The 26,909-nt window shown below is 38.7% G+C and overlaps 2 protein-coding genes and 1 long non-coding RNA gene across 5 annotated transcripts; 1 reads left to right on the top strand and 2 right to left on the bottom strand.

The window, feature by feature from the left end:
• Positions 1-38: 38 nt before the first annotated feature.
• Positions 39-17,620, bottom strand: egf (epidermal growth factor). 3 transcript variants are annotated; one of them, XM_044127234.1, is made up of 22 exons: positions 17,335-17,620; positions 15,505-15,704; positions 14,784-14,965; positions 14,355-14,576; positions 14,052-14,254; positions 13,851-13,964; positions 13,407-13,529; positions 11,784-11,903; positions 9,667-9,792; positions 9,432-9,568; positions 9,086-9,234; positions 8,806-8,910; positions 8,383-8,606; positions 6,766-6,933; positions 6,447-6,596; positions 6,214-6,366; positions 6,007-6,123; positions 4,829-4,994; positions 3,753-3,917; positions 2,789-2,891; positions 1,743-1,833; positions 39-1,667 (listed from the first exon to the last, which is right to left on the bottom strand). In XM_044127234.1, exons 1-22 carry the CDS (start codon positions 17,459-17,461, stop codon positions 1,552-1,554), a joined length of 3,261 nt encoding a protein of 1,086 aa, XP_043983169.1. In that variant the 5' UTR covers positions 17,462-17,620; the 3' UTR covers positions 39-1,551. The 3 variants fall into 3 exon arrangements, with proteins under 3 accessions (XP_043983169.1, XP_043983170.1, XP_043983171.1); XM_044127235.1 differs by having other exon boundaries at positions 6,253-6,366; XM_044127236.1 differs by lacking the exon at positions 6,007-6,123 and having other exon boundaries at positions 6,253-6,366.
• On the top strand, positions 7,077-10,290 carry LOC122837117. The gene is made up of 3 exons (XR_006371690.1): positions 7,077-7,631; positions 8,402-8,614; positions 9,659-10,290. It is a non-coding gene; the product is annotated as an uncharacterized LOC122837117 (long non-coding RNA).
• Positions 17,621-19,536: 1,916 nt separating the features above from the next.
• lrit3a (info leucine-rich repeat, immunoglobulin-like and transmembrane domains 3a) lies at positions 19,537-26,592 on the bottom strand. The gene is made up of 4 exons (XM_044127238.1): positions 26,453-26,592; positions 23,876-24,342; positions 20,687-20,992; positions 19,537-20,565 (listed from the first exon to the last, which is right to left on the bottom strand). Exons 1-4 carry the CDS (start codon positions 26,566-26,568, stop codon positions 19,544-19,546), a joined length of 1,911 nt encoding a protein of 636 aa, XP_043983173.1. The 5' UTR covers positions 26,569-26,592; the 3' UTR covers positions 19,537-19,543.
• Between the last annotated feature and the right edge of the window lie 317 nt (positions 26,593-26,909).

Genomic DNA, 26,909 nt, shown 5'->3' with positions numbered 1-26,909 from the left:
TCATTGAGCACAATGCACATAAAATTTATCATTTTACATTTATTTTACCTCTTTTTGTTAAAAAAACGTTTCAAGATTCTAGTTGGATGGAAACAAGAAGCAACAAGCTTCGTTTTTCTAACCAAACTGTGGAAAAAAATGATGTTTTCAAAACATAAATCTCAGTAGAACTGACTGTCCATTGAGCCATCTATAAAAATAAACCTGACAATTCCCTAATAAATGTAATGTTATTTGTATTTAGTTACATACAGGCATAATTGTTAATTGTGGCAAAGTCCTACAAGCACACTACCACAGTCATAGATAGCTGGCTGCGTTGACTTTAACTGGTTTAAATGGTTTAAATTGTAAAACCTCTTTTAGTGAATTCAAATAGTAAACAGATTTTGTATTTTTAGGATTTAATTGTAAGAAGTTCAACCAAATTTTTAACCACCAGGGTCTGAATGAAAAGTGTTCAAAGGAGAAACCTCTCAGATCTTAAACTTTACTCTACAATGAAGCCATTTATTTTAATGATCATTTTTATTTTGTAATTTTCTAACTTTTACTGAATATTGTAAAGTAAGAAAAAAATTGGACAAAACCAAACTATATTCATTTTTGCAAATGCTAATGGACTTTAAGCTAGCAAGAGTCACAGTTACCGACTTGAGGAAATCTGAAGTCTAACATGAACATAAATCTATGCCAGACATTCAAAAAAAAAGATCATATCTGTGATGTGAACTGATAGCAAACCACATGGAATGGAGATTTAATCAGGATAAAATCCTGTCTTCCTGGTTCTGATGGAATAATAGACTTCATACAGTATACCTTCATACTTCTGCTTTCAAATGGAAATTATACATGAAACACACCCGCTATTGTCTGAAATTTCAAAAATTAGAAAATAAAATAAAAAAATATTGTCATTATTCCCACATCATTGATTTATTCCCGGTTTATAGAAGTAGGCAGTTCTGAAGCATAAAGTATATTACTGTCAATGAGGTTTTCCATAATTATTTTACACTAAGAATTTTTCATGTAATATCCCAAACTAGTACGTATCTGCCTTTTCTAGGAAAATGATTCAGCTCAGACTCAGATATCACACCAAATTTATAAATGATGTGGTCTGGACACTTTAGTCTCCTCTGTATGCTCTATACTTGAAACTGAAAGTGAACCTGGTAGCATGACCTAGAGACTAATAAATTAGGTTAGTAATTATTTGACCATTTGGATGCACCCACCAAGCACTGAAAAGCAATGCCCAGATGCTCAGTACATCTTTTAAACTAAGACCTTGACGTCATGGCAACAGTAACTGTGCCATCTTGGTTCACCATGACACTGAATTACACACCCTTGATTCCAAAACACATGCAGTATTCAGAAGGGAAATGCATTAAAGTCGAGAGATGTTTCATAAAATCTCACTCATTTTTACTTGGTTAGTCCCAGGTAACATGTATTTCAGGTGACTGTGGCCTGGGACTATTATTGTGTTTATGGTTTGACAGATGAAGAATTGTCTGTTTGAGTTTGATGGCGAAGGACTCAAGCGATGGCGGCAGGCTGGGCGGTCTCTGTGGTGGCATCTGGAAGCTTCAAATTCCCATATTCGTTGTCATGTTTGAAGATTGACGCCGACCGTTCAGACATTGGTTTGATGGCTGAAAACAAATTGGTATCATTTCAGGTGGTTTGAAAAGTGTGAAAGAAAACTCGTTGAAGGATTTTTCTGGCACCTGTTTCTGTAGCACATGGTGAGCAGGCAGTTCTCTTTGGATCTGGATGGATGGCCTCCTTGTTCACACCATTTTCTGTCACCATGGAGAACTGTGGATGCATATAGTAGACATGTTTAAGCTTTTACTTTGGTATTTCTGCAATATTTGCTCATGGTGGTAATATGTTAATGAATAGAACTGGATTTATAGACATCTCTGACATCCAGTTTAATGTAGGCAGAAGTGCAAATATTCATGATTCATGAGAATTTTTAATTATCCATGTTTTCTATTCTGTTTTTATGAATATAAATTTGATGCATAAGTTTAGATTTGATGCAAATGTTTGAATCCAGGTTAAAAATAGTACATACAGGCTCAAATATATACATACATTATATGTGTTAACAAGCTGTATAAAAAATATTTTATAGCTAACAACAAGATTCTAGCATGGACGGAGGAGACAGCAGAGACAAGTTTGATCAGCTGATTTCCAAACCTTTATGCATCTACAAATGTTCAGTTGAATCAAGATTGAATTCTTTTTAGATCCGAATGTTAGCCTGTTTTATCCAATTCAGAACCAGTTCTGGTGTGTTTGGGAGTATTGACCTGCTGAAACCAAAAGGTAAGTCAAAGTTTTACCATCTAGTTGTTGACTTGAGGTGAAATTAGAGAATCTGGTTGAAATCCTTCTCATTTGTTGTTTCTTCCACTTTGTGCCAGAACAGCTGCCTGTCATACAGACCCTCAGCATGATCCCATCACCACCATGCCTGACAGTTGGTACAGGCTCTGAGGTTTGAAAGCCTTGCCTTGACCCCTCCAGACATGTTTCTCATAACTTGTTAATCTACCAAGCAATCTCCATAAACCACCTGTTCTGAAAATAAAAGTAGTCAAATGTCCAGCTGGAATTATTCCAGAGCCTTGTTGAAGGCTGCAAGAAGTTATTTTTTCTGCAAGTATGAGGGACATTTATTCAAATATATTTGCAGAAATTTAAATTTGTAAGTAAAAATGCGACCATGTGAGAATAAAACAATTGACGGTGCTCTTACACGAGGAACGCTGGTGGTGGTCGTCTCAGACATGCTCTCATCAGTCACGCTGATCTCACTCACATTATCCTCTGAGGTCTGTTTGAGGACGAGTCTCCTAGATCTTAAGAATAAAAGATAAATTAAAACCACCAAATGTTTCCCCAGAAGCTTATACTATCATTTACAATTACCTATAATATATGACAACATTTGATTTTAGGAATTAGCTAGAGATGATAATCATCACGTCATCCACTTTGATTTTCTTGCTTCTAAAACATGACCTTTCTTCACTGTTTGTGGCTGCAGGTGAAACAAATCCAGCAAGCTCACAGACTTCACAAGTAAGCTTTCAGTCAAGTGCAGAAGGCAATTTGAGGCAGCGTTATTGGTGACCATGTAGCGTTTCCACAGGGGGTCATACCTCGCCGACTCCATTTAGTAGCCGAGGAATGACCTATTTTTGTGTGTAATTGCTGTAGAACAAGCTAAACCAACCATGTAATTGAAAGCGTGCCATTTCCACTGGGGAAGCAGGAGTGTAAATATTGGGATGTTGTAAGACGTGGGGTTGGGTAGCCGGATGTTTTGTGAAGCAAAATAAGGGAGAGAGCCAGCAGAAAAACGACAATAAAACAAATCAGCTACTTAAAAGCATCTCAGGTGGAAACAAAGTAGAAGAGATGGGCTTTACTCAGACAAGAAGGATTGCATGTTAGTGTTTCACCATTTGATTCGCTTCCCGACGCCCCCTGCTGTCTGACAGAGGCCATTACATGGCTCACACTACATTGTATTTGACGCACTGTAAAGAATAGCAGATCATTCTTTACACAACTGAACATGTTTCTGGTTGTTTTGGTGGTAAACCTTGAAAACCAATTCACAAGATTCTAGGTCTGTTTCCACTGGTCCTGTTAGACTTTTAAAGCATCACCCTACATCTAGCCTTCACTACTGCCAGCTGACAGGTGAAACTCACCGGAAACAGTAGGTGATACAGGCTGTGATGGAAATGATGGAAATGAGCGCCACCATGCAACCTCCAATGACCAGATTTCTCTCCTTCTCCTTCTCAGCCTGTTGGAGCTCCAGCCATTCCAGGTCACTGAACTGACATCGTTCCCCTAAGTAGCCTCGGATACAGCTGCACAATGAAGACAGACAAATAAGGATTTTTTTTTTCCAATTCAAGAAAATTCTAAACTTGAGATTCAAGCAAGAGGAAAAAGTTTAAACTAAAGTTAATCTTTAGATGAAATACTCAGAAAATGTTTACAAGAGACATGCAGCTGCTTCACAAACAATATTTGAGCAAATGAGGGAGATCTTCATATGCAAGGAAAGAATAAACAAATGTAGCCTTCTGATAGACACACCTCAAGCAATCATAGATGTAAATTTGAAGAGGGAAAAGAAAATGTTAAATGTTTTGACACATTTTTTACAGCTAACATTCTGGAAATTGTGACAAGTTATTCCTTAACTTCAACATATACATTTTAAAAATCCCTCTTTTCCTATTTGAAGCTACAGTTTTAAATCTCCATGTGAATCTCCCAAGCCCACCTAAAATACCCAGCATGTCATAGGGGATTTCATGCTGTTAAAAAACTTTTTGTGGGAACATTCACAAGACTGTGATGTTTTTAACTCTGGTGCTCAGTGTTTAGGATGCTGGTGAAGCCCAGGGATGAGTCAGTATTTCTGCCCTCCTGTCTGAGTCGAGTGATGCTCGGTCAACCAGGGATGGGTTTTAAGATTTATTATTTGTTATGATTAATTATGTTTAAAATGTGTCAGATTCTCTTTGCTAATAAGGACAGATACAACTCTTTAACAATCAGGTGTTAAAGTTCTTGATGGTGGAACAACAGTGACACCTGGTGCTTGTTGTCTGAAACAGCAGCTCATGTCACACCATCCACACCAAATATTTTCTGCCTAATAGTTTAACATGCAGCAAGTTCTATGGCGCACAACATGGAGTTTTCAGTAAATTCAGAGTTTAAGGCCGTGGATTAAATGGAAAGATCTGACATGAGGAGATGTATTTACTTGCAGGCGTAGATCGTTAGCTCAGGAAAGTAGACACAGACTCCGTGGTACAGACAGTAGGCATCATGGCTGGGGGGGCACTTCTCTGCTGAGTTGCTGTTGTGGTGCCGGGTGGTCACATCCATGGGGGTTTGAGATGTTACCTTCGGAGAAGTGCTCTCCAGTGCTAAAGGAAGTTATTTTAGTCATTTTATTTAGCTCAATGTGTAGAGGTGCCATAACTTTCTCCAACTGAACAGAAACAAAACTGAAGCTGTTATCTTTGGACTTGAAGAGGAACGAGTCAGCAGGAAGCTTCAGTTATTACAGCTAGAATCTGGTGTAGTGATGGACTCTGACTTGAACATTCAGAGCCACATTAAGACAGCTACAAAGTCAGCCTTCTGTCACCAGAGAAACATTTCCAGGATTAGAGGACTATTATCTCAGCAAGATCTAGAGAAACTCATCCATGCGTTTATCTTTAGTCACATTGATTACTGCAACAGTGTCTTCACAAGTCTGCCTAATAAATTCAGTCCTTCAGCTGTTGCTGATCCAGAACTCTGCTGCCGTACTGACCCACCAATTCTAAAGTCCCTACACTGACTCCCTGTAGCTCAGAGAATAGACTTTAAAATACTGCTACTTTATAAATCACAGTATTTGTTAGTGATTTAACAAATACGATTTGTTAAATCAACAACGTCTTCCAGACCACTCAGATCTTCTATTTCTGCTCTGCTTTGCATCCCCAGAACCAGAACCAAACATGGAAAAGCAGCTTTCAGCTTCTATGCACCAGAAATCTGAAACAAACTTCCAGAAAACTGCAAAACTGTTGTAACACTGAGTTCCTTTAAATCAAGGCTGGAAACCCACTTGTTTATTGTTGCTTTTTATTAATAATTACTAGAATGTAATTAATTTTAATCTATATTCTAACTCTTCATTACTTTTTATTATTGTTCTCCTGTAATATTTCTTGTTTCTTTGTTGCCAATCTGTTTCCAAAGTGGAGCACATTATATGTCTCATCTATTTAAATAACAGCTTGATCACTTGCTGCCAGTTCTATCAGACAGTTTCGGGTCGAGCTGGTTCAACTCAAGGTAGATCAAATGTAAATGCATAAATAACTGTTAGTTTTGCCAGATTTCTATTTAGAATTGTAATTTCAGCATAAAGGGAAACCTTACCCAGACATGTCTGCCCATCACCTGTAAAGCCTTCCTGACACAAACAGAGAGGGTTCCCAGCATCCAGAACACACCTGGCACTCACAGCACAGTGAAGCGAGTAACAGTCATTCTGGTCTGACAGAGGAACACAGAGCGACAAAATGATGCTGAAAAGGTTACTGGAGTATAAGAATAAAAGGAATGGTGCTACAGGGGCACCATTACCTGCAATCATCTTTTCTGTGAACAGAGCTGGTTCAGTACCTCCTTCTGAGATGAAACCAGCCGTCTTATTATCACCAGCCAGTGGGATGATGCTCTCCTCATGTAATGTTTTGTTTTTCAGAGACGTTAAGTTGGAGGTTTCATCGCCAGATTCTGTATAAAAATGAGAAACAAACATTTAGTTTAAACTAGATGGTCACAAATGTATCTGAGTATAAATTCAACTACTTTACCTGCAGTAACATTTGAAGAACTGACAGACAAGCAGCTTTTTCCATCAGCTGACAAGGTGAAGTGAGGCAAACAGGAGCAATGTGGAAGTCCCTGGTCACTTTCACACTTCTGAGCACAACCTCCATTCAGGTGAAGACAAACATTTGCTCCTGAGGAGAAGTTTTAAACACATTAACTTTGTCTTCATGGTTCACTAAGACACAGAATCTGATTTTCATGTGGCGTTCAATAGTCAAAATTTACATTTCAGGTGCTCTAGTGGCCTAATGACATATTAACTGACATGAGACTGTATTTATCATTGTTGATTTTGTCTACCTGGCTTAGCGAGGGGATGCACCACCACCACTGAGGCTGGCTGAACCAAGCTGCCACGGATACGCTGCAGCTTCTGCCCTGTCCGCTTGTGGACGCTCCTTATCTGTTGGTGCTCCCACTCAGATATCCACAGTCTGTCCTCAAATACTGCGAGGTCAAAGGGCCGTCCTAGGACAATCCAAACAGAAGACAAGAGCATATAACTAAAGAGCTCCAGGTTAACTGCACAAGGAATGAAAATATGCATTTTTTACACATTTTACCATGTAATGAATGGAAAGACAAATCTATAGTTGAAGAATGATCAAATTTTTATCAAGTACTATTCAAGAAAAGTAAAAAAAAAAAAAATGCTCTTATGACAAAATAATTCTAATACTCTCCTCTAGGTGGAGCCAGTGGCCCAATGTTCACCCTCTGCTCTCAGCGCCTTCAGCTGCCGCACCTGTTGCTCATCAGGTTTATTAGCGCACTGTTACAGTCAGACTTGGTAGCCTTCAGTCTGTAGGCTGCACGCTGCTGTCTGAAGTGGCCCAAAACCGATTCCCCCCCTTGATGTGACCTAGTTGTCTCTGATCTTTTCATGACAGTCTGATCAACACAGATCGGATTTTTTTTTCAAACGCGACCAACGTCACTTGGATATGTTGTCCTAAATCCGAAACATAGCTGATCTTTTCAAACGTGACACCAGTCTGTATGGCCAAGTCGGGCTCATCCGACTTGAACGTCATTATTACTCGACAAACGTCACCATTCTGCGACTACATACGCGCAAGCGGGAAGAAAAACAACCGCCATGGCGGACTGTAATGAAGATTAAGTTGTTAATGTGCTGACTTCACTCGGACAACGACTTTAAAATCGTAAGATTCTCTCCATCATTATCATCCACGACTACTTTTGCAAAGATTGAGCACTTCTTATTTTTTATGGCGGTTGGCAGAACAACGGCAATCGCGCTTCATGTGACGTTCTGCGCCCTGCACTGCGCATGCGGGACACTTAACGTTGTTTGCAGTTCTCGTAGGAGATCCCATACAAAGCGCACATATTTGGAAGTGTGAACGAGCACGCCAAAAATCGGATTTGGGTCACTTCAGGCTGCAGTGTGACTGTTCACACATGAAGTGATTCCTCTGCTTAGACCGCTGCACCGTTACCTGATAAAAGCAGATTACTGTTTGAAGATTTGTTTGTGCAAAGCATTAAATAAATCAGCTTCTATCTTTTCTCATGTTTTATCTTTACAGCTTTATCACTCACCAGCTCCCTGCATGAACTGTGAAGATGAATGGATATTTATGCTCATGTGTGTGTTTTATTTGTATTATCTTTACAAGTACTCTAGATTTTTTTTAAAGTATAACAGAGCACCTTTTGTTGCTCTGTTGATAAAATATGCTTTATTTATTTAGACTCTGCCTTAGGGTTAGGGTTAATGTATTTGTTTTTGCTCAGCATCGGTGGTAGATGACTGCAGATTTTTTCTGATACATTTCGTTGTAATTTTCAATACCACAACCTTATCTGTAACACACATTTCTGTTTTGGTTTTTGATTCAGTTCATTACAGATGCCTAATTTTGTTGCATATGTGCTTCAAACAAACCTCACCTACTTGGTTCTCTATTAGGACCCGTCGATCAGAACCATCCAAAGCTGCTGTTTCTATCAGGCCCCTCATCTGGTCGCACCAGAAGAGTCGATCATCAGTGAAGTCGATGGTCAGACCAGTGGGAGACATGAGGCCAGTGCTGGCAATGACCACACGGCTGCTTCCCTCCAGAGTGGCGCTTTCTACCACAGGCTGAGCGCCGGTGTCTGTCCAGAATAACTTCCTCCAGAAGTAGGTGATCCAACATAAAAAATATGGATATCAGGTTTCATGATATTAGAAAAGTTTTCACACACCTTTAGCAATGGGCATTGAGAGTTGTTTCTTTTTAGATTTGTATTAAAGGTCAAAACAAAAGTCTATAAGATTATGTTTAGTTTTTTAGTTTCTATTGCTGGGAAAACAAAATCAGTTTAACTCACTTTGCTTGGGGATGAACTGCAATTCCTCTTGGTTTTTCCAGCCCTTCTTTCACAACAGTTTTCCTCTTCAGTCCATCTAATGTACTGCAGTCAACAGCTGACTTGCTGCAGAGCAAATGCAATAGATCCTTAAATTCTTACAAAACCCATTTCCATAAACTGACTCCTAAAATGGCTTGGTGATTACTGATTAGCAACTGATTAGCAACAGCCAGCTTTTTGCCAGCAGTAATTTATTTTTCTCAGTAGAATTCCAACAGTTTTATCATACGCTGCTCACCTTCTGTCAGACCAGTACATAGTTTGGTGAATCCAGTCGATTGCCAGTCCTTCTGGAGAGTCCAAACCATCAGAGACTAGAACGTCTCTTGAGCCAGTGTTCAGATCAATCCGCTCTATTGTCCTCTGGCTGGTGCTGGCAAAGTAGACCTTTAAATTCATCCCAATTTTTGATAAAAAATAAATTTCATTGAGATGTAGAAATGAAAAAAAAAAGCAAGTCACAAATGACCACTAGATGGCACTGCCTGCCAAAACATCTGTAAGAGTGCAGTATAACATTATGTTTGCTAAGCTGTGAATGAAAACAAAATGTGCAGGAAAAGGGATGAAAGATGAAGTTTTACACGGTGGTGGACGGGGTCAAAGTCCAGAGCTAAGATTGTTCCTCTGGGTTCCTTCACTAGAGTTTGTTCCTCTGTCCCATCTGGGTTTATTCTTCTCACATCCATCAGATTGGCCACAATTAGAAAGGCAGGAGGTCCTGAAGAAAAGATTATAGCACTTTGTAATTAGATGCATGGCAGAAAGAGATGTGGGAAGTGATCTGACTCTGCTGCCTGCTTTGCTGCAGTGGCTCACCAGTTGCAATGCAGCGTTTTCCATCTTGGTGGAGCCTGTACCCAGGAAGACATCCACACTGCCAGCGACTCGGTGTGATGGAGGAACAGAGCTGACTGCAGCCACCTCTGTCTGCTGAAGAGCAACCTGGAGATCAGAGTTAATAACACAGATCCAGATTTACACTACTTCTGACAATTTTTTGCAATAATTTCATGTATTCTTTTTATAATTGCATCAGTTTCCACCACTGATGGACAGCAACAGAAAACTTGTTGGACGTTGTGTTTTCTACAATTTATCCCAGTATTCCTTTTGGTATAGTAACAGATTTATTAAAAGTTGAAGATGTTTTGTTTGCAACATGTTTTGTGTGACATGAATTCAGCCTTGTATTGCACCTCCAACCACAATTTATTCAAATAAACTTCTAAAAAAAACCAAATAACTGAATTTTCAGTCTCAAGGCTTGTCGAATGTAACTATTTGCACCTTTAACCCGCATGTTGCAAACATTTTTTTTCTCCAGTGAATGCTAATTGCATCTGATATTAAACACTATCAGCTTCTATTAAGAACTGCACTCTTTGGAGTGGATGTTGTATGTTTACTAACCTTAATGTGCAAAAATAAAGTCACAGCTCTTAAAGAGATTCATGAAGAAATCATTTTCTACAAGATTTCCTTCAGGGTACGAAGTAGAGCATGATACAAAACAGATAACAGGAAGTCTTAATGAAGTGCAGTAAATTAGATTTAATCTTTTTTAGCTTTCAATCTTTATCAGTCATAAAAAGTGCTGATTTAAAGATGTTTGCAGCCTTTCAGAAATCACAGACATCTGGTTTTATTAAGTTCACTTGGTTTTAAAATAGAAAAACTGTGTTTTACAGCAGCTGCACTCAGTGGCTGACTTCACTTCTGCTTCTTGCATGAATAATTAATATTTGCTCACAGCAGGAAGACGAGAAGAACAGAAGTTTGTTTCTGTTCTGTCTAAATGAGATTGACCAGCTTTTTGGTTTAAACATTTCTTGTTTTAAGATTTGAAGCTCAGCTGTGGTATCGGCTATGATGAGGCTCGTTGGTTTCAGTAAAAAGTCAAATCATTGAAAAGAGCAAAATGATCAAAAGGCCCCTGTGGATTATGTAAAAAAGTGTTTTTGTTTTACAATATGTTGTTCTGAGTTACTTTAACAAGATCATTAATTATTCAAGCAATCAGCTCGTTAAAAAAAAAACAGGAAAAAATGCAATAAGAGGTAAAATAAGAACGACACTGAAATAATCCCAAGCGCTAATATAGAAGACAACTGGACTTCTTATGTCTTCAAAATGTTTCACCTCAGATCCAAAAAGCTTCTTCTGTTCTGAAAATGTTTAGAAGTAAAAGTATTATGTTATCAGAAGAATCACATTAATGTGTCACTTAGGACACTGAGTCACTAGTCCTACCAGTTATTCAGCTCAGTGTTGGTGTTGTTGTTGTCTGATGATCTGAATGTTTCCCTGACGATGCCTTTCGATTTGTTTTGGTAACAAGATTTGAAATGTTGTAAAGCTGCCTAGGAAGACGAGTTAAGGCTGCAGAGTAGGCGATGGAAAGATGAAACCTGAAGCTGCTTCTTCTGGTCTTGATCATTCATGTTTACCATTAATGTCTCCTTTCATCCCCCTAAGCCCTCTATCTTCTCTGTCCCAAATATTCACATTATTGTCTTGAACAAGTCTCTTGTTTTGGGTCATAGTCAAATTTATCACGGAGTTTTCCTCCTTCGGCTAATGAAGTTAGCACAAAACGGACAAAATGTATGACATGAAAACGACCAAAGAAACAGCAGCAGCCCTGCTGTGGAGCCTGAATACTCATGGAGAACTAACTTCAGAAGGGACGAGGTAGCATTTATGCTAAATGAATATAATAATTATGGAATAGTAAATAAAGTAAATAAAAAAAAAACTTCTAAAAGTTGATGTTTTATAACTTATTTTGTTGTGTTGCCTGTAGGAGGTCCCCAGCCAGAAGCTGGTGCTGTTTGGGAACCCCCTGCTGGGTAAGTTCTTCAACAAATATTTGTCATAGATTACTGGACCTGAAGTTTCTTAACTGGACCTGATTGGGGTCATATTGTCAGTACCGGTGCAAGTGTGTCCATCCTCTTGTAGAACCGATCCCTCAGGACAAACACACATGGCCCCATGTTCTGTTGCTATGCAACCATGTCCACACTTTATGGTGCCACCACACGGTGTTATTTCTGTAAAAGCAATTTAACAACAAACAGTTTAGATTAACATTGGAACAGGTTTGGAATAAATATGCAGAGTTTTAAAATGTGAATGAGTGCAGGAAATGTTGCATGTTTAAGGCTTTCCAGATTATTTTAGGGCCTCGCTGGTGGTAGATGAGCTGGATGGACGTCAAGCTCCTTAGGCCCCGCTCTGGTGGAATAAATCCCTTTATGAAATCAGCTCTAATCCCATTAAAATAGTAGAAAGTGTGAGAAGTTCACACACACAGAGTGATGTAATGTTAGCTCACAAAAGAATGAGTGAAAGTGGGTGAGATGTCGAGGCAGGCTGTGAGTCTGATGTTGAAAGTTCAATTCCTTCTGCTGAAAAATTTTTCTGTGCCAAATGCTGTTGACATTTTTGGGGGCTTAGATTTATGATGTGGCAAACTCCTGTATTTTTTTATTGTTTTGAAAGATTGAATTTTTCATAAAACCAACATGACGCTGCATTGCTGTGCTTCCTCCTAATAATCTCTGCTCTCATCTCTATTGTCTAACATGTTGCTTGATCACATGTTTCTCCACTGGACCTTGGCAAAGGTTGTCCACTAAATACCTTCAACAGACAAAGCTGCTGACAAGATATGTTCCTTATTGCAAATGCCACCTCACCATCTAATCCAATTGTGCCTGGGAACCTCTCCTATTGTGCAGCGAGATTAGGGAAGAAGAGATTAGGAGTAGAGTCGGACCGATATAGCATACAGGCAGTTTTATCTGCTAATACTGGCCCCTCACACGGTAACACTGCCTGTTTCTGTTGTCTGCTTTGCTCTGGTTCGTAAAACTTTGCATGGTTCATTCTCAGCTCCATCTGCAGCACAGACAGCTTTGGTTGCTATGCCAACATTAAATTTTTGTTTAGAGTGTCATCTGTGAATGGATGCATCACATTCCAGTGATGACATTGTTGCAAAAAAGTATTTGCCCTTTTGCAGATTATTTTTGTTTTGCTTTTTTGTCACACTTTCATCTTTCTGATCATCAAACTCCTTTTAATATGAAATGATTTCAAATGATAACATAATTTATTAAGGTAAATCTATCCAAACCATGTTAGCATTGTGTAAAAAATAAACAGTCATGAAGCCTTTGCAACAACTGGCAATGAATCTTTTATTCTCCTATGAGGGAATTTCAGTCCATTCTTCTCATTCTTTTAATTCAGCAGCATTGAAAGGTTTTCTAATATTAAGATATTTCCCAAGCTTTAAAAATTCATATCACAGCTTCAGCAGTCTGAACTTTGACTAGGCCACTATGAAACCTATGTTGTTTATTTTATTTATTTATTTTTTTCAAAAGCGAACTGTTCCTTATAATTTTGGATGTTTAGTGTGACTAAGCACACTAGAGTGAGTGAGCAAATCTTTTTTCATGTACCTACATATTTTCTGTAGCCAAGTGGTTTATTTGTGTTTTGAATGAAACTGTGAATATAAAATAATGTGCATGTTTATTTGGTACCTCGACATGTTTTCCCGTCTGGCAGGAGGGCGTATCCTTTGGGGCAGGTGCAGAAATATGAGCCTGGGACGTTTTCACAGCCAAGAGAGCAGCCGTGGTTCCAGTGGGCACATTCATTCACATCTATTCCACAGAAAGATGTGATTATTACTTCAGTCATAGGGTATCTGCAATTTTTTAATGCACTGATTGCTTTATTTCAACAGACTCATGGTCCACAAAGACATTATACACAACAAGACATACAAAATAAAAATTAAATCTTATAAAAGACTTGCATACCAATGTTTCCACAAAGCCAACTGGTATCTTAACACATTTCAACATTGGTTGAAAACATTAAAGCTTTTTGGGTTTAAGAGCATTTAACTTTGAGAATAGATAAATCAGATGTAAATTGAAGATTTGTAACAACTATGAGTGTGTTGTTGAACATTGAGTTACCTTCACAGTGAGTGCCATGGTTACTGAGAGTAAAGCCTTCAGAGCACTGGCAAACCCCTTGCTCCTCTAAACGGGAACAAACATTCACACAGCTTCCACTTTGGTCACTGCAGCCTATTTGACAGGAAGACATTTATCACTGAAGCTTATTTACTTATTTAAATGTGGAGGAACTAAAAAAGAAGATTACATAAATGGAACCTGGAAATAGTGAGGAAGTATCTGCCATTGGCTGGATGATTGGATGGACCACCTTTATGTCCACTGGAGGTTTGACCATCGGTTTAGCATTAACATCCACCAGTTGTCCTCCAGTGTATTTGTTTATTTTTCTTATAACGCCGGCCGCAGCATCAGTGTAATAAACGTTCTCCAGAAAAACAGATATACCAAGTGACCGAGACCTGAAATAATATGTTAACGTGATATTATTAAAGATTAGCATCATTTTAGATTTACCAAGACAGCTTAATGAATAAGTGATCAGACAGAAGGTTTGTTTACTGAAGCGGCAGGTCCATGATGTGCAGTGAATTTCCACTGTAATCACAGGAAGCAACGGCTCGCTCTCCTTGGAGACCAAGCTGAACCCAGAACAACCGTTTATCTTCTCGGTCAACCGACAGAGCCTCAAGTTGCTCCTCCAGCTTTAAAACAGTCATTTTCATTTGACCTGAGAGATCAGATCGCTGGATTTCTGATCCACCAGACAGCCAAAACAAAAACCTGAAAACATTTTGGAATTTGGTCACACATATTCTGAAATAATTTTTATCTGACTTTATGCACATGATTATGTCAGTTTTATTTTTTTATTTTTCACACTAATCATACAGGAGAAACTCCAGTCCCCAGTCAAAACATTAATTATTTCTGTTAATCTATGCCAACAAAAAAACTGCATAATGGTTTCTTTGTAACTGGATCATTTACCTGTGAGTGGGATCAACATTTATAAAGCTTGGCTGAGACAAATGTCTTAAAATTGTCCTCTCATTTTTTCCATTTAGATCCATTTTCTTGATTTGACCTTTTCTGCTGCTTGTCCAGAATACGCCGTTCCCAACCCAGTCCACTGTGAGCCCGGAGATGTGTTTGTCAGATGAATACAGTTTCTGCAAAATAAACATTAATTTAAACACTTTTAATCAAAAACCTCTGACAGTGCATGATTTGGGGAACTCTAATCTTCAAACTGGCATGATGACACTGGTGCATTACAAAAGTGAACAGGCTAATAAAGAAAGAGGATGACCTCCAGATTTTTCAAACTTGGTCACAGTTGTCCAACTGGACACATTAGGACTGGTTTTGGAACAAATAAACCAGGCTTACATTAAGCTTCTGGAATAATCTGACTGCAACACTACTGCAAGTTTGGTGAGAAAAGTGGTCAAATGTTAAGATATAATAATTCCAGTGATAAGTGAAACTCTCCAACCCCAGATGGATAATTATTCAGACTTTGAGTGGATGGCTGTTCATTTCTGAGTCTGGATGTAGAAATGATAGAGAAATAAAACTTGTACTAAACCTCTAAAATTGCCAAACCTCAGGCCTTGTAGACCTGATCATAAATACTCACACAAAGCAAAGGATTCGCTCTGGATTTCTGAGAATTAGTAGGAACTCTGGAGCATTTTTGCATAACCACCTGTCTGCGTGCTCCTTGCACCGATGCTTTGTAGATGATGCCGGTGCGTCTGTCGGCCCAGTAAAGCCTCTCTTCTCTGAAATGAAAGTCGAGAAGGATGGAGCTTCCTGTTGCAGCAGCAAGCCGTCTGTGGTTCTTTCCACCCAGACTCATCCGATGGATTGATTTACCATGGCCAAACAGGAGGAAAGGCTGAGAGGCTTAAAGGAAACAGAGACAAATCTTTGCAAGGGTCTTAAGATGTACGATAATAATCCAGTAGAAACATCGTACTACATGAAAATATCTGTTTTTAGTATCTAATGAGAGTAAAATGCTTTTTTTCAAGCAAATAATTGTTAAGTACCTAATGTTGCCTTCTTGTCCTCATGTTTTCACCCACAAAGTGGAAGTTTCTATACCTCATCACAGTTTAACTGTCGCTCCCTGTCACACTGCTGTTAACTTGTCAAATTATTAAAATGTTTTTCATCTGTTTCTGGATAAAACATCATCCCTTAGCAACCAGCAGCTCTTTCTCTGAGCTTTGAATGAACCATAGGGCAGTCACACTTTGTGTCTGCTTTAGATAACAACAGGGAGGTGAGTTCCTTTCCAAAACTCTGCAGATCTACTTAAATAAAAAAAAAAAAAAAAAAATGACCAGACAAAATGCAGTCTTTATTTAAATAACCGCTGTCAGAAAGTCTTCTTTTGTAATGGTGTCATGTGCATCCATAGACACTGCTGCTAACGCAGTGGAATGACGACAACAATGAGTTTCACCGGACAAACGATGTCCCAGAACGTCTGGTCCCAGTGATCACTGGGTCATCTTGATGAATTACTGGGTCAGAAGTTCACAAGATGCTCCAAAGGATTTTTGACTAAACTAAGAAATGTTGTGATACTTTACTGACGCATAGCACGGAGGATTTAAGTTCACAAAAATATAGTGATTTTCTTTTCATTATTCATTTCACACGTTCATCAGCCCAAATAGGAAACATGCATTCATACTTGTTTAGATGATGAAGTGTTAGAGTTGAAAATGATTTTATATTTTGAACTTTTAATAAAATACGTTTAGTAACTTTCAGTCTCTATATTATGTCTCTATAATATAATCATATAAAGTTTTTACAATTAATATTATATACAAATATATAAAACTTAACTCCCACCATTTACTCATGAGATGAGTAAAATAATTTAAATATTTTTTGTACTGTGGTAACGTCATCAGATGGATGAAAATCTGTAGTTTGTATATTCAGAAATTATTTGTTTTTGACAAAAATTATTACTGGCATTTACAATTCATTTAAAATAAAGAGACTATTTTAAATGCATAAATTTTTATATGACAGTTTGTGATAAATGGTGTGTGCTGATAAACTGAAGTCGACCATTTGGGTTTCTGTAAACATGTGGCTCTGCCAACAACCCACAGGACAGTCTGCTGTCTGAGTGAACATTTGGTGAAGTTTACTGGATCTGCCATCCTGTTTGCATCTGTTTCCTAATATTATATGCTGCCATCAGAAATCCGGGGGAAAAACAATTTTTTATTCACATTTGCAGAATACTCTGTGTAATCTGGGTAATGTTTCATATCTCAGCTAGATCTAGAATAATTATTCAGTTTTGTCAAATATATTCGTTTCTGTTCATTAGGTATGTAGGGACTTCATTATTCTAAAGTAAAATCCACATTTCTTGTGCAGTTATTAAATTAGTTTTTAAAGAATGATGAAAGAAATAAGAATGATTTGAGTTTGTCTGGAGCCGTTTCAGGTAAAATGCATCCAGCAGTTCCTTTAGAGTCAGAGGTTTATGTCATAAACTCACGCGTGCAGCTGCTGTTTCTTCCCGTTCCAGAAAGGCGTTCATCCCAACACGCTGCGCCTAGGACCAAGTTTCCGGTGCTTTGCACCAAAAAGAAGACCAGTGCTGTTTTAATCATTGCAGCCAGCATAATCCTGTGTTTTGGTCCTGCTGCACCTGCTCACTTTGACTCAGGCATTTCCACTGTCATCACTGGCACACAAGAATTCCCAAAACTTGAGCAAAGTTTTCTTCTGTGTTCTTGGCATCCTTATCTGAGGCTGAAACCAAGAGAGAGCGTTACCTACCAGCAGATGTCCTGCTGGGGGGATGCAGGACCCCTCTGAGAAGACTGCAGGCTTCTCAGGAAGAACAGCAACACTCTCTCTGCAGCTTTACACTTAGAAAAAAAAAAAACGTGTGTGGGGTCCAGCTCTCTCCCCACTTTCCCTGCTTCTGACTCTGTCTCTTTTGGAAGCAAAGCTTGAAATTCCCGACACTCCAGTGGCAGATTTTGCACATCTAGTCCAGCATTGTAGCAAGATTTGCTCTAAACTGATCTGAAAAAAAGGTCCCAGCAACTTATTACTCTCCTTCCCCACCCACAGACCTGATCCTCTTTAGACAGATGGATGTTTTTGAGGACAAATAGGGGAAATGGGGCTTATTTACACGGCTGTGGGAATCCTAAGAATTGTCTTACTTAACTCCAGAGCAAAATGGATGTTTTGTTTTTTAGTGTGTGAAACCAACATACAGTAAATGTGTATTTAACATTTTATACAAGCTAAAAACACAGTGAGCACTTTGTTTGGGGTCGGTGTGTGAATGAAAAGTCAGCTTGTCTCCTGTCGAGGTTCATCTGGCTCCCAGCAGGAATTGACAGAATGACTCATTTCTAGAGAACGCTGTCCCAGTTGAACAGATTATCCTTAAATTGTTTGTCACCGGCCGGGGACCACGGCCTCTATTCATGCTCTCCATGACTGGGATATTGTTAGAACCAGCATCACCACTGGTAACCTTGTAGAGGAGCAGAAGATTTACGCTGCTGAGAAAGTTGTCTTGTCTCCAGTCTGCAGGTCACTGACCTTTGTTCACCGTTTCACCCCAGACGGATAATAAAAATGTTAATGCTGGTAATCAGACACCAAAATGACTCGCCGGTTTGGTCAGAGTTATGCATGAGTTTGAATCAGCTGGTAGAGGAAATATGTTGGTAAGCAATAAGCTTTTCACTCCATAAACAAAAACTTCAGAAGGTGGGAAAGTGAGATTTTAACCAAAATAAGTAAAAAGGAGGATCCGTTTACAAGCAGAACCAATTGAGGAACGAATTGCAGGATATTGTGGATTCATCATTTCATCTGAAGTTGTTCCAGTTTTACTTCAGATCTTTAGAGATTTTTATAACTCAGTTATTTATTTTCTTCAAAAATCTTGACCTGGCTATTGAAAATGTTTTTGTTTAGCAACTCATTTATTCCAAACCTTCCAGTTTAAAAAACATTAAAATGAACTTGTGACATTGACTACTCATTGATTAAACTATGAAGTAAGTTCATAGTATCATCATGGTATCATAACATAAAACTCAAGTCAATATATTGTTCTAAAACAGTAACTGAAATGTTTTTGATGTGTTTTCTCTAAATGCTCCTCGGAGTTTATAAAATAATTTTAGAATACTTTTCTATGGAGATACCATGCAAGTGAGTCATATAATAGTTCTTACATTCAAAGGAAACATTTATTTACAAGTGAAAATATAGTGTGGCAACATTCATCAAATGATTCACATATTGTGTTCTAACAAACACACAAACAGTACTGTACTTCTGTGTTTAGTAAGGCAACGATTAGTTGGATCCTTACAGCAACTATGATGTAGTGGAGAATATTATGGGTCTTCTTTGAGATCACCACTATAATCCAACTTTATGGTTTTGGCATTGAAGACAACATCACTAATACCTAATAAAGGTATAATCCCAGATGTCTGTATAGTTTCCGTTTTGAAGTATAAGGCTCAGAAATAGGATAAAGGGGGTTGTTGTGATCCGTTCTACATTTTTCTAAATGGTTAAAGAGGAACAATTCTCAGTACATCACAATCTTTCTTTATACACCATGGATAAAAAAAGAAACTGATCATTTCTTAGTCATTTTCTTCAGAATATTGAAAGGCAGATGTATGAGCATGGAGTTAAATTATTGGCAACGCATGTTGACATCAGCAGAGATACTCAGAGCGAGAGCTGTCACTCTTGTAGGTCATCTGAGAGTCAATGCTTGACCGGGAGCACAACAACAGACGCTCAGATTCATTCGTCGGTCTTCTTGCCCACAGTTCAGTTGGGTGAGAGTTCAGAGTTCTTTGTTTCATTGAGATTGTCTCAAATTTGACATAACTTTCTTTTTCCAGCTCATTTGTATCCAGAGACGTGTTGCTTCCTTTGCAGTAAAGAGCAAGAATTTTGTAGATGAGTAGAGCAATTAGAGGCAAAATCAAAACGCAGGCAACACTGCTTACGATAAAGAAAAGTATGTTCTGCCCGCCGTCCTCTGTGTAGAAGTCAATGCAAGGATCTTTTCCAGTGGTGCTACCTTTTGCTACAAGGCAAACTGAGTACCTCATTCCAGGAGACAGTCCGTCAAGAAGCACTTTTCCACTTCCAGCTTTTGTCTCCATCGTCCTCTTACTGTCATCCTCCCCATATGGTGAATACACAACAGTAAGTGGGGCATCATTTAACAATCCACCTGCAGTCCAGAGCAGCACTGCACTGTCAGCCGTCTGCTCTACAATCTCCAGGTCTTTAAGACCTTTTGAGTTGTCAGTTTTCTTACTTTTCTCATCTGCTGCTAATTTTTTGCCACTACCTCCTTGCTGGGTTTTGGTCTCTTTGAGAGAACTTTTCTGAGAATTGTTACCAGAGATTGGTTTGGGTGGCTTTTGGGCAGCAGAAGGTGTTGTTAGTGATCCAGGAAGGGCTGTTGGTGAAGTGAGCGGCGATTTAGAAATGTCAGTCGGAGGAGTGATCGCTGTGCCTTGGCTGGTTGGTCCATTTCCAACGCTGGGTCGTACTGGGGGAGCAGTAGTGCTCATGGTACCGGCCACCGTTAAATAAATGGTGGCTATCGCAGTGCCAGCAACATTCTTTGCTTTGCAACTATAGTTCCCAGCATCTTTATGCTCGATTCCATGCAAGCTCATGATGGACCAGTTAATGCCTTCCCCGGGTGACTCCTGAACTGAATGGTGGAGCAAAAAGAAAGCAGTTATTAAAAGTTTGGAGTTACTGAAGACTTCCACCCACCTTTTATTAATCAAAAATGTAATTTATATTTTCTCAAAAAAGACATTTTATTTTACCTGTGTTGTTGACTGGAGAGCCATCTGACTTGGTCCAATAGAGAGCTGGAGTCGGAGATCCTGAGGCATCACATCGCAAGAGGACATTGCTGCCTAAATGTGAAGTTATCTTGGTAGCAGAGATCATCACTGATGGTTTCACACAATTCTCCAGTTCAGCACGCTGAAAAAGGACACCAGCTAGATTGTCCGGCGTGGCACAGGTCAAAAATAAATCCATCAAGATCACTGGGGTGTCAGCCATTTTGGAAATCTCTATCAGCTTTGAGATTTTACAGTCACAGAACCAAGGATTGTCCTGAAGGCCTGGGAATGAAACGACATGAGAGATTTGAATTATGTACAATTTTATATAAAACCTGTTGTGGTATTATGTTGTTGAAAATGCCCAATACTGAACATCTGACTCTAGTGGAAGCCAGTAAGGGACTCTCAAATAATTAGCACTTTGAGAAGATGCATTGGGTGTCAGCACTTTGCAGGAATGCACCAATGTCAGCAACAAGACATTAAACATTGCAGTTTGGAAAATTATGTTTATATTAGTTGTACAATTTAATTAAAGAACCTCCATAACTACGACAGTAAACACCTGATGTACACAAACCCGTGTTCCAGCGCACGCTAAGCCTTTCAACAGATTAATTTGACTTGAGTCGCAAAGCACCTGTAAGCTGCCGCTGGCCTTCCTACAGTTTATGGAAACACAGTTTCCATCGGCTTTACTGGTTGAATAAACATCATCAGGTCACTTACAGTAAACACTTCCTAATCCGTGTCACAAGTTCAAAATAAAACTTTATACAATAAATCATTTTATTCCCTGTAGGGTTCTATACTAACATTATAACAAGCAAAAACTTAAGGTTTGGACAATATTGTGATTGGTCCAAATGATACTCTAGTTTATGCTTTAATAAATTCTGCTGTTTGTATTTTACAGCGAGTTATCAGTAAAATGATTTAAAAAATAGAAAAAGGATTCATTTCAAATTGTAATATTAAAACAAAAGTCATCTAAAATACCTTGAAACTAGAGTTACAACTTGGCCATCCACTGGAACTGTACAATTTTCAGTTTGACTGATGGTGTCGCAAACTGAAAGTGAAAAACTTAACGTTGTTCTGAATGAGGAAGACTCAAACGTAGCTGCTCAAAGTATCGGTGAGGTGTTTTTTCAGTTGGAGTCGAAGGAAACACTAAAATATACTGAAATATAAGAAGCCAAGTCAGTCAGAACTGTATTTCTTTTCTTACATTATTCTGATACTTGTCTGTTTTTTTTTTCAGGTTGGAACAAAAAGCTACACTTAAAGAGAACAGGAAGGTTGCAGCTGAGTTGAGGTAAAGGCTTATATTCTGTTAAAAAACCTGTGGTTTCTGTCACAGCAACAATATAATCTGTCTTAATTTGATCCTTTCATATTGTGAAGCCTCGTTTCACAGCATACACTCAGAGTGACGATGTGACTGCTCTTGAATGTATTTAATGACTCCTCACTGCAGAAAAGATAGAAAAATATTTTAAATGCCTTTTTCAAGCTTTTCAAAGAAAATCAGAATCAGCTTAAATCCATACCAGCAGGTCAATATTTAAAAATTATGTTAAAAAAACACTCAACACAACATCTTTAAGACACCATTGCTTTTGCAGTTTGGTTAGCATATTTATGTCATGTATTGTCTTCTGCTGGTCTAATTAATGTTTTATGCAGAGTTAACCCAAACAGAACATCCAGTATTTAAAGAACAAAATATTTGTAGCAACAATTAGTTGGGCTCAAGAAAGGACTTACAGTTTGGGTTTTATGTTTGACTTGCACTATAAAACCAAATCAGTTATCTAAAGGTTTGCCATTTACTGTTACAGAAATCCTCTTGATTGATCTGTTCAGGAAAAAGGTTTTAGTTATTTTATGCTTCCACATTGTTCTCTTGATATTCATTTGATTTTCTTTTATTCAATATGTTTTAGCAATACAATTAGATTTGTTGACCTGATTAAATTATGCTTACATTAATCAATGACAGAGCCAACCAAATCAGTGACTACCATCAATTACTTAAAGGAGAAGTACTTTGTTTTTTTTTTAGCAATGCTGTATATATCAAAAATAATTTAAAAGACGTGAATTCCTAGCATCACAGTGTCTGACACCTAAAATTAGTTAAAATTGGTCTCTGTCTCTTTAAGAGGCTGCTACTCTTTCAGCACATCATCACAACCGCTGCAGTCAAATCACCACATTTCCTCACAGTTGAGCAGAATATTAAAGAATTACCTCAAATCATTGATAAAAGAGAAAGAAATGAAGGCTGCACAATATACTGCAGATAGAATATCATCACAATATCAGTGTGTGCAATATTAATATTGGAAAAGACTGTTTGGAGTGTAATAATTGTTGGCAAATACATTCACATGTGGTAAACTTTTCATGTTTCATACTAATATAATATTTAACCAATTAGAGTCTAAATGCAGCAAATGCTCACACCAGACATTGATGGAATTACCCAAAAGGTTAAAGGTCACAGAAAGATGGAGGCACAGGTGAGAAAGAGAGGAAACATTTACCAATATTATCAGCATAATATGGTTTTCTAATATTCAAAGTTCAGAGAATTCAATCAGTCTTATTTGTTCCCTTCTTTCTGTTCATCTTCTTATTTTCTTTAATTGTCAAACCAAACATCTGTTGTCCAATCATAAACCTTAAAACGGCCGTGGCTCATTGCTTGATGTATGACCAAATTCTGGAAAACATGTTTGTGTTTGTTTATGTGTGGCTGCAGTAGAAGTACAACAGAATCAAAATAGATTCCCAAGCTGAACACCTTTTATGACTAATTTTAATTTTAAACTGGATTCATGCTAAACAGGCTCATCAAAGATCATAGACTCTGAATTTAGAACAGTTGTTCTACTTACAGGTTTTATAATAACACTTAAAACCTTTTGTAGGTGATTTTTCTACAACAAATTAGGACAATAAAGTAAACTACATCAAATGCCAGGTTTTGCACTACTTACGCCAAGCTAATTACAGAGTGACCTGATGTTCACCACCCCTACATTACCGTCCATTACCACACATTCCTGAGGTAATGGACGACAACCCCAAAAGTGTCCTGACTTGGCCCTATTATCCTGTAAAACCAAGCTGGACTGAACTGCTTCCACTCACCTAGCACGACTTTTTGAGAGGCATTAGAAGAGATGGGCACACCATTAAAAGGTGGCCAGATATCCATAAGGTCAGAGGGCAGGGTAGTTAGTTTGTTGCTGGACAGATCCAAATAGGTGATGTTGACTAGATAGGGGATGGCTTCAGGAGCAACACTGGTGAGTCTGTTGTTGTGGAGATCCAGCGTCTTCAGCCTTGGCATCTCCTTGAGAGACTCCCAAGGGAAAACGGAAATCATATTCCCGTCCAGCCTCAGCTCGTGGAGCACTTTCAGGTTGTAAAAACTTCCCGTATCCACTGTTGTGATGGAATTGTAGGTAATCCAGAGGTATCGCAGCTCCACCAGATAGTAAAAAGCTTCGGTTGGGATTCGCCGCACTGCGGTTTTCTCTACTCGGAGTTTGACGGTGTCCACAGGGACGTTGACGGGGATGTCAGACATGTCCTGGTCGTTACAGAGAACAGATCTGAAAGACAAATATTAATTGGTTGACCTGAATTAGAAGATATATCATATCATATGAAGTATTTTTTTATCTAGTACAATATAGGTGAATGACTAATTGTTGTATAAAGTGCTTTGGAGTCCTCTGACTTGATAATATACAAATGCAGAAGGTTAGCTTTGGACGAATACACTTTACAAAGTCGGTCTTCATCTTTTCATCCACAGAAGATGAAAATATGTCAGACATCTACTTTATTAATCCCAAACAGAGAATAAATACCTCCCATCATTAACAGAAAGACATCATGTACAGTCTAAACCAGGCACTTACATTCACTTTATAAGAAGACACTTGTCTCATTAGATCGGACTAAACTTTACCTGCTTTAGCTCAGGTATGATGACAAGAATGATTTCTGTTTGCTTAATTCCAGAATGATGACACATGGACATTTTCTTTCAATTCAGTTACTTTCTTCAAATCCTGAGGTTTATATACATTAAGATTACTTTCACATTGAGTCCTCAATGGCTACTGTCTAGTAACTTTTAGAGGCATCCCTTCTCCAACCAGTCTGAATAAGAGGCTGAATTCCCTCATCAGTAATCAGTCATTCAGCTCTGAAGTGGTTTGGTAATAAGTGGTTAATTCATTCAGGTGTGTTGGAGAAGAGACTGAACTTGGGCAGTCCAGCATTAAACACTACAGAAAAGTCTGGATGAAGAGTTCATGACCTTTTAAGCTTCTAATGGGTTCATTCTCAACATTTAAGTTAAATGAAGGCACACCTGTGGTTGTACTTTAGGGCAGCATATCAAACACACTGCTTTGTTGTGTGAGATAATACAATCTGCTACTGTTCAGGTGTTTTTTTTATGTCAAATTTGCAGAGACTCAAGCTAGAGAATTTGTTAAGATGTTTAAGTTGGTAAGGGAGCACAATTTATCCAAAGTGAAATTAGTCCTGAAGCATGGGGCTGAAAAGCCGCTCCACTGGCCCATTGCTTCAAAAAGACATAACAAGCCACAGTACATTTTCTAAGTTCACTCACAGACAAAGATCCTGAAAAGATTTTGAAAACATGTTCAGTGGTCTGATAAAACTAAAATCAAAGGGTTTCCTCATTGCGACCACCGGTACATTTGGAGGAGAAAGTTGAAACCTGTGTGCCTGAGAACTGCAAACATTGAAACCAGAGAAGATGTTAAAGGTTAGGCACAAACGAGTCTTCCAGTGATCCTAACCATTCCGCCAAATTAGCTACAAAGTGGCTTAATGACAACAGTCAAGGGTTTGGCGCAATGAAAAAGCCCTGATCTCAATACCACAGAAAGTTGAAAAGGTGTGTGTGAATAAGGCAGCTTTTACAAGCCAAACTCAGCCCTGTACAGAGGAATGGGCCAAACTTTGCAGCAAGCTACTGTGAGAAGCTGGTAGAGCGATAAAACCTTTGACCCAAGCAATTCTGTTGAAAGGTAATTGTAGAAAATATTTAGGAATTACATGTAGCTGTCTGGATCTGAAGAAAGAAAAAAAAAAAAATCTTCCATAGTAGCACTGCAGAATGTGTAGGGCCCATAATGCTCGCACAAGAGCTGGTGCTAATGCTAATTTCTCAGTTTCCTGCAGTTTTGGGGCTTTTTTACAGGCTGAACTGTTGCCTTCAGATGTTTCTTAGAAAGTCTAGGACTAATGCAACTAATGAGACTGAAAGCTGGGCTTCCTCACTTATAAAGGGATTAGCACGACGCCATGAACATAACAACATTAAGTTAATATAGGTCAGAAGGCTTAGGGGAAAATCCTCTGCAATGTGAATATTTCATATAAATTGTATTCTAAAACTCTCTGGGTGCCTCTGTACTTAAGTTGCTTTTAAAACGCCAAGGCCCAGCAGGTCAACAATTACATCCAGTCTGGGTCATGCATCAATTCTTTCAGAACACACCAGTAAGGATCCGTCTAAGAACTCTTCCTTCAGTATTGCATGCAAAGTTATGGACCCTGATTACCCTATCAGAACTATTTCCTATTAAAATTAGATTTTCTAGATGTATTATAGATATAAACAATCTTCCATTTAAAGAAAGGTGCATTTGTGTGTATACTCAATAAAGCTCTCGTTACCTGGTTCCTGTTCCTTCAACCCGTCCATGAAAGACACAGGTACACTGTGAGGGACAAAAGGACAGAGCCATACTGAGACAGCATAGGAATACATGCAGACAGAGCAGTCGATGCATGGCGTCAACCTATGCTCCCAAAACGCTCACATCGAGGAGATATCAGGAAAAAAGACATCCGGATTCACTGGAAGCCAGAAGAATTCCCAGAAAACGATAGAAAAAAGAAAGTAAAAAGAAGGACTGGTCAAAATCCGTAAGAGACAGCGGCACCCAGGCTGAGGATCTCGGCTCGGTACAGGTGACCTGCGAGATTGACCAGTGGGTTGGGTGGAGGGAGGATTAGAGAAGGATTTGGTAGGTGTGACGGGGTCACGCAGGCTCTGCAGCAGGAGACACTGCTTGTTTCAAGATGCCGCCTCCTCTCCACTGCGGCTCGTCCCGTTCCATCTTGTCTTTTC

This window comes from Gambusia affinis, linkage group LG09 (assembly GCF_019740435.1).
Source record: "Gambusia affinis linkage group LG09, SWU_Gaff_1.0, whole genome shotgun sequence".
Lineage (NCBI taxonomy): Eukaryota > Metazoa > Chordata > Actinopteri > Cyprinodontiformes > Poeciliidae > Gambusia > Gambusia affinis.
The sequence above is the reverse complement of the archived record's forward strand: the minus strand, read 5'-3'. Positions and strand labels throughout refer to the sequence as shown.

Excerpts from the sequence above, each read along its gene's own strand:
- egf (XM_044127234.1), bottom strand. The coding sequence starts at position 17,461 with ATGCTGGCTGCAATGATTAAAACAGCACTGGTCTTCTTTTTGGTGCAA. Across the intron at positions 13,530-13,850 it reads CCATGGCACTCACTGTGAAG|ATGTGAATGAATGTGCCCAC; the intron begins GTAACTCAATGT and ends TCTGTGGAATAG. Across the intron at positions 6,367-6,446 it reads TTCTTCAAATGTTACTGCAG|AATCTGGCGATGAAACCTCC; the intron begins GTAAAGTAGTTG and ends ATTTTTATACAG.
- lrit3a (XM_044127238.1), bottom strand. The coding sequence starts at position 26,568 with ATGCATCGACTGCTCTGTCTGCATGTATTCCTATGCTGTCTCAGTATG. Across the intron at positions 24,343-26,452 it reads GTTGAAGGAACAGGAACCAG|ATCTGTTCTCTGTAACGACC; the intron begins GTAACGAGAGCT and ends TTTGTCTTTCAG. Across the intron at positions 20,993-23,875 it reads CTCTCAAAAAGTCGTGCTAG|GCCTTCAGGACAATCCTTGG; the intron begins GTGAGTGGAAGC and ends TTTCATTCCCAG.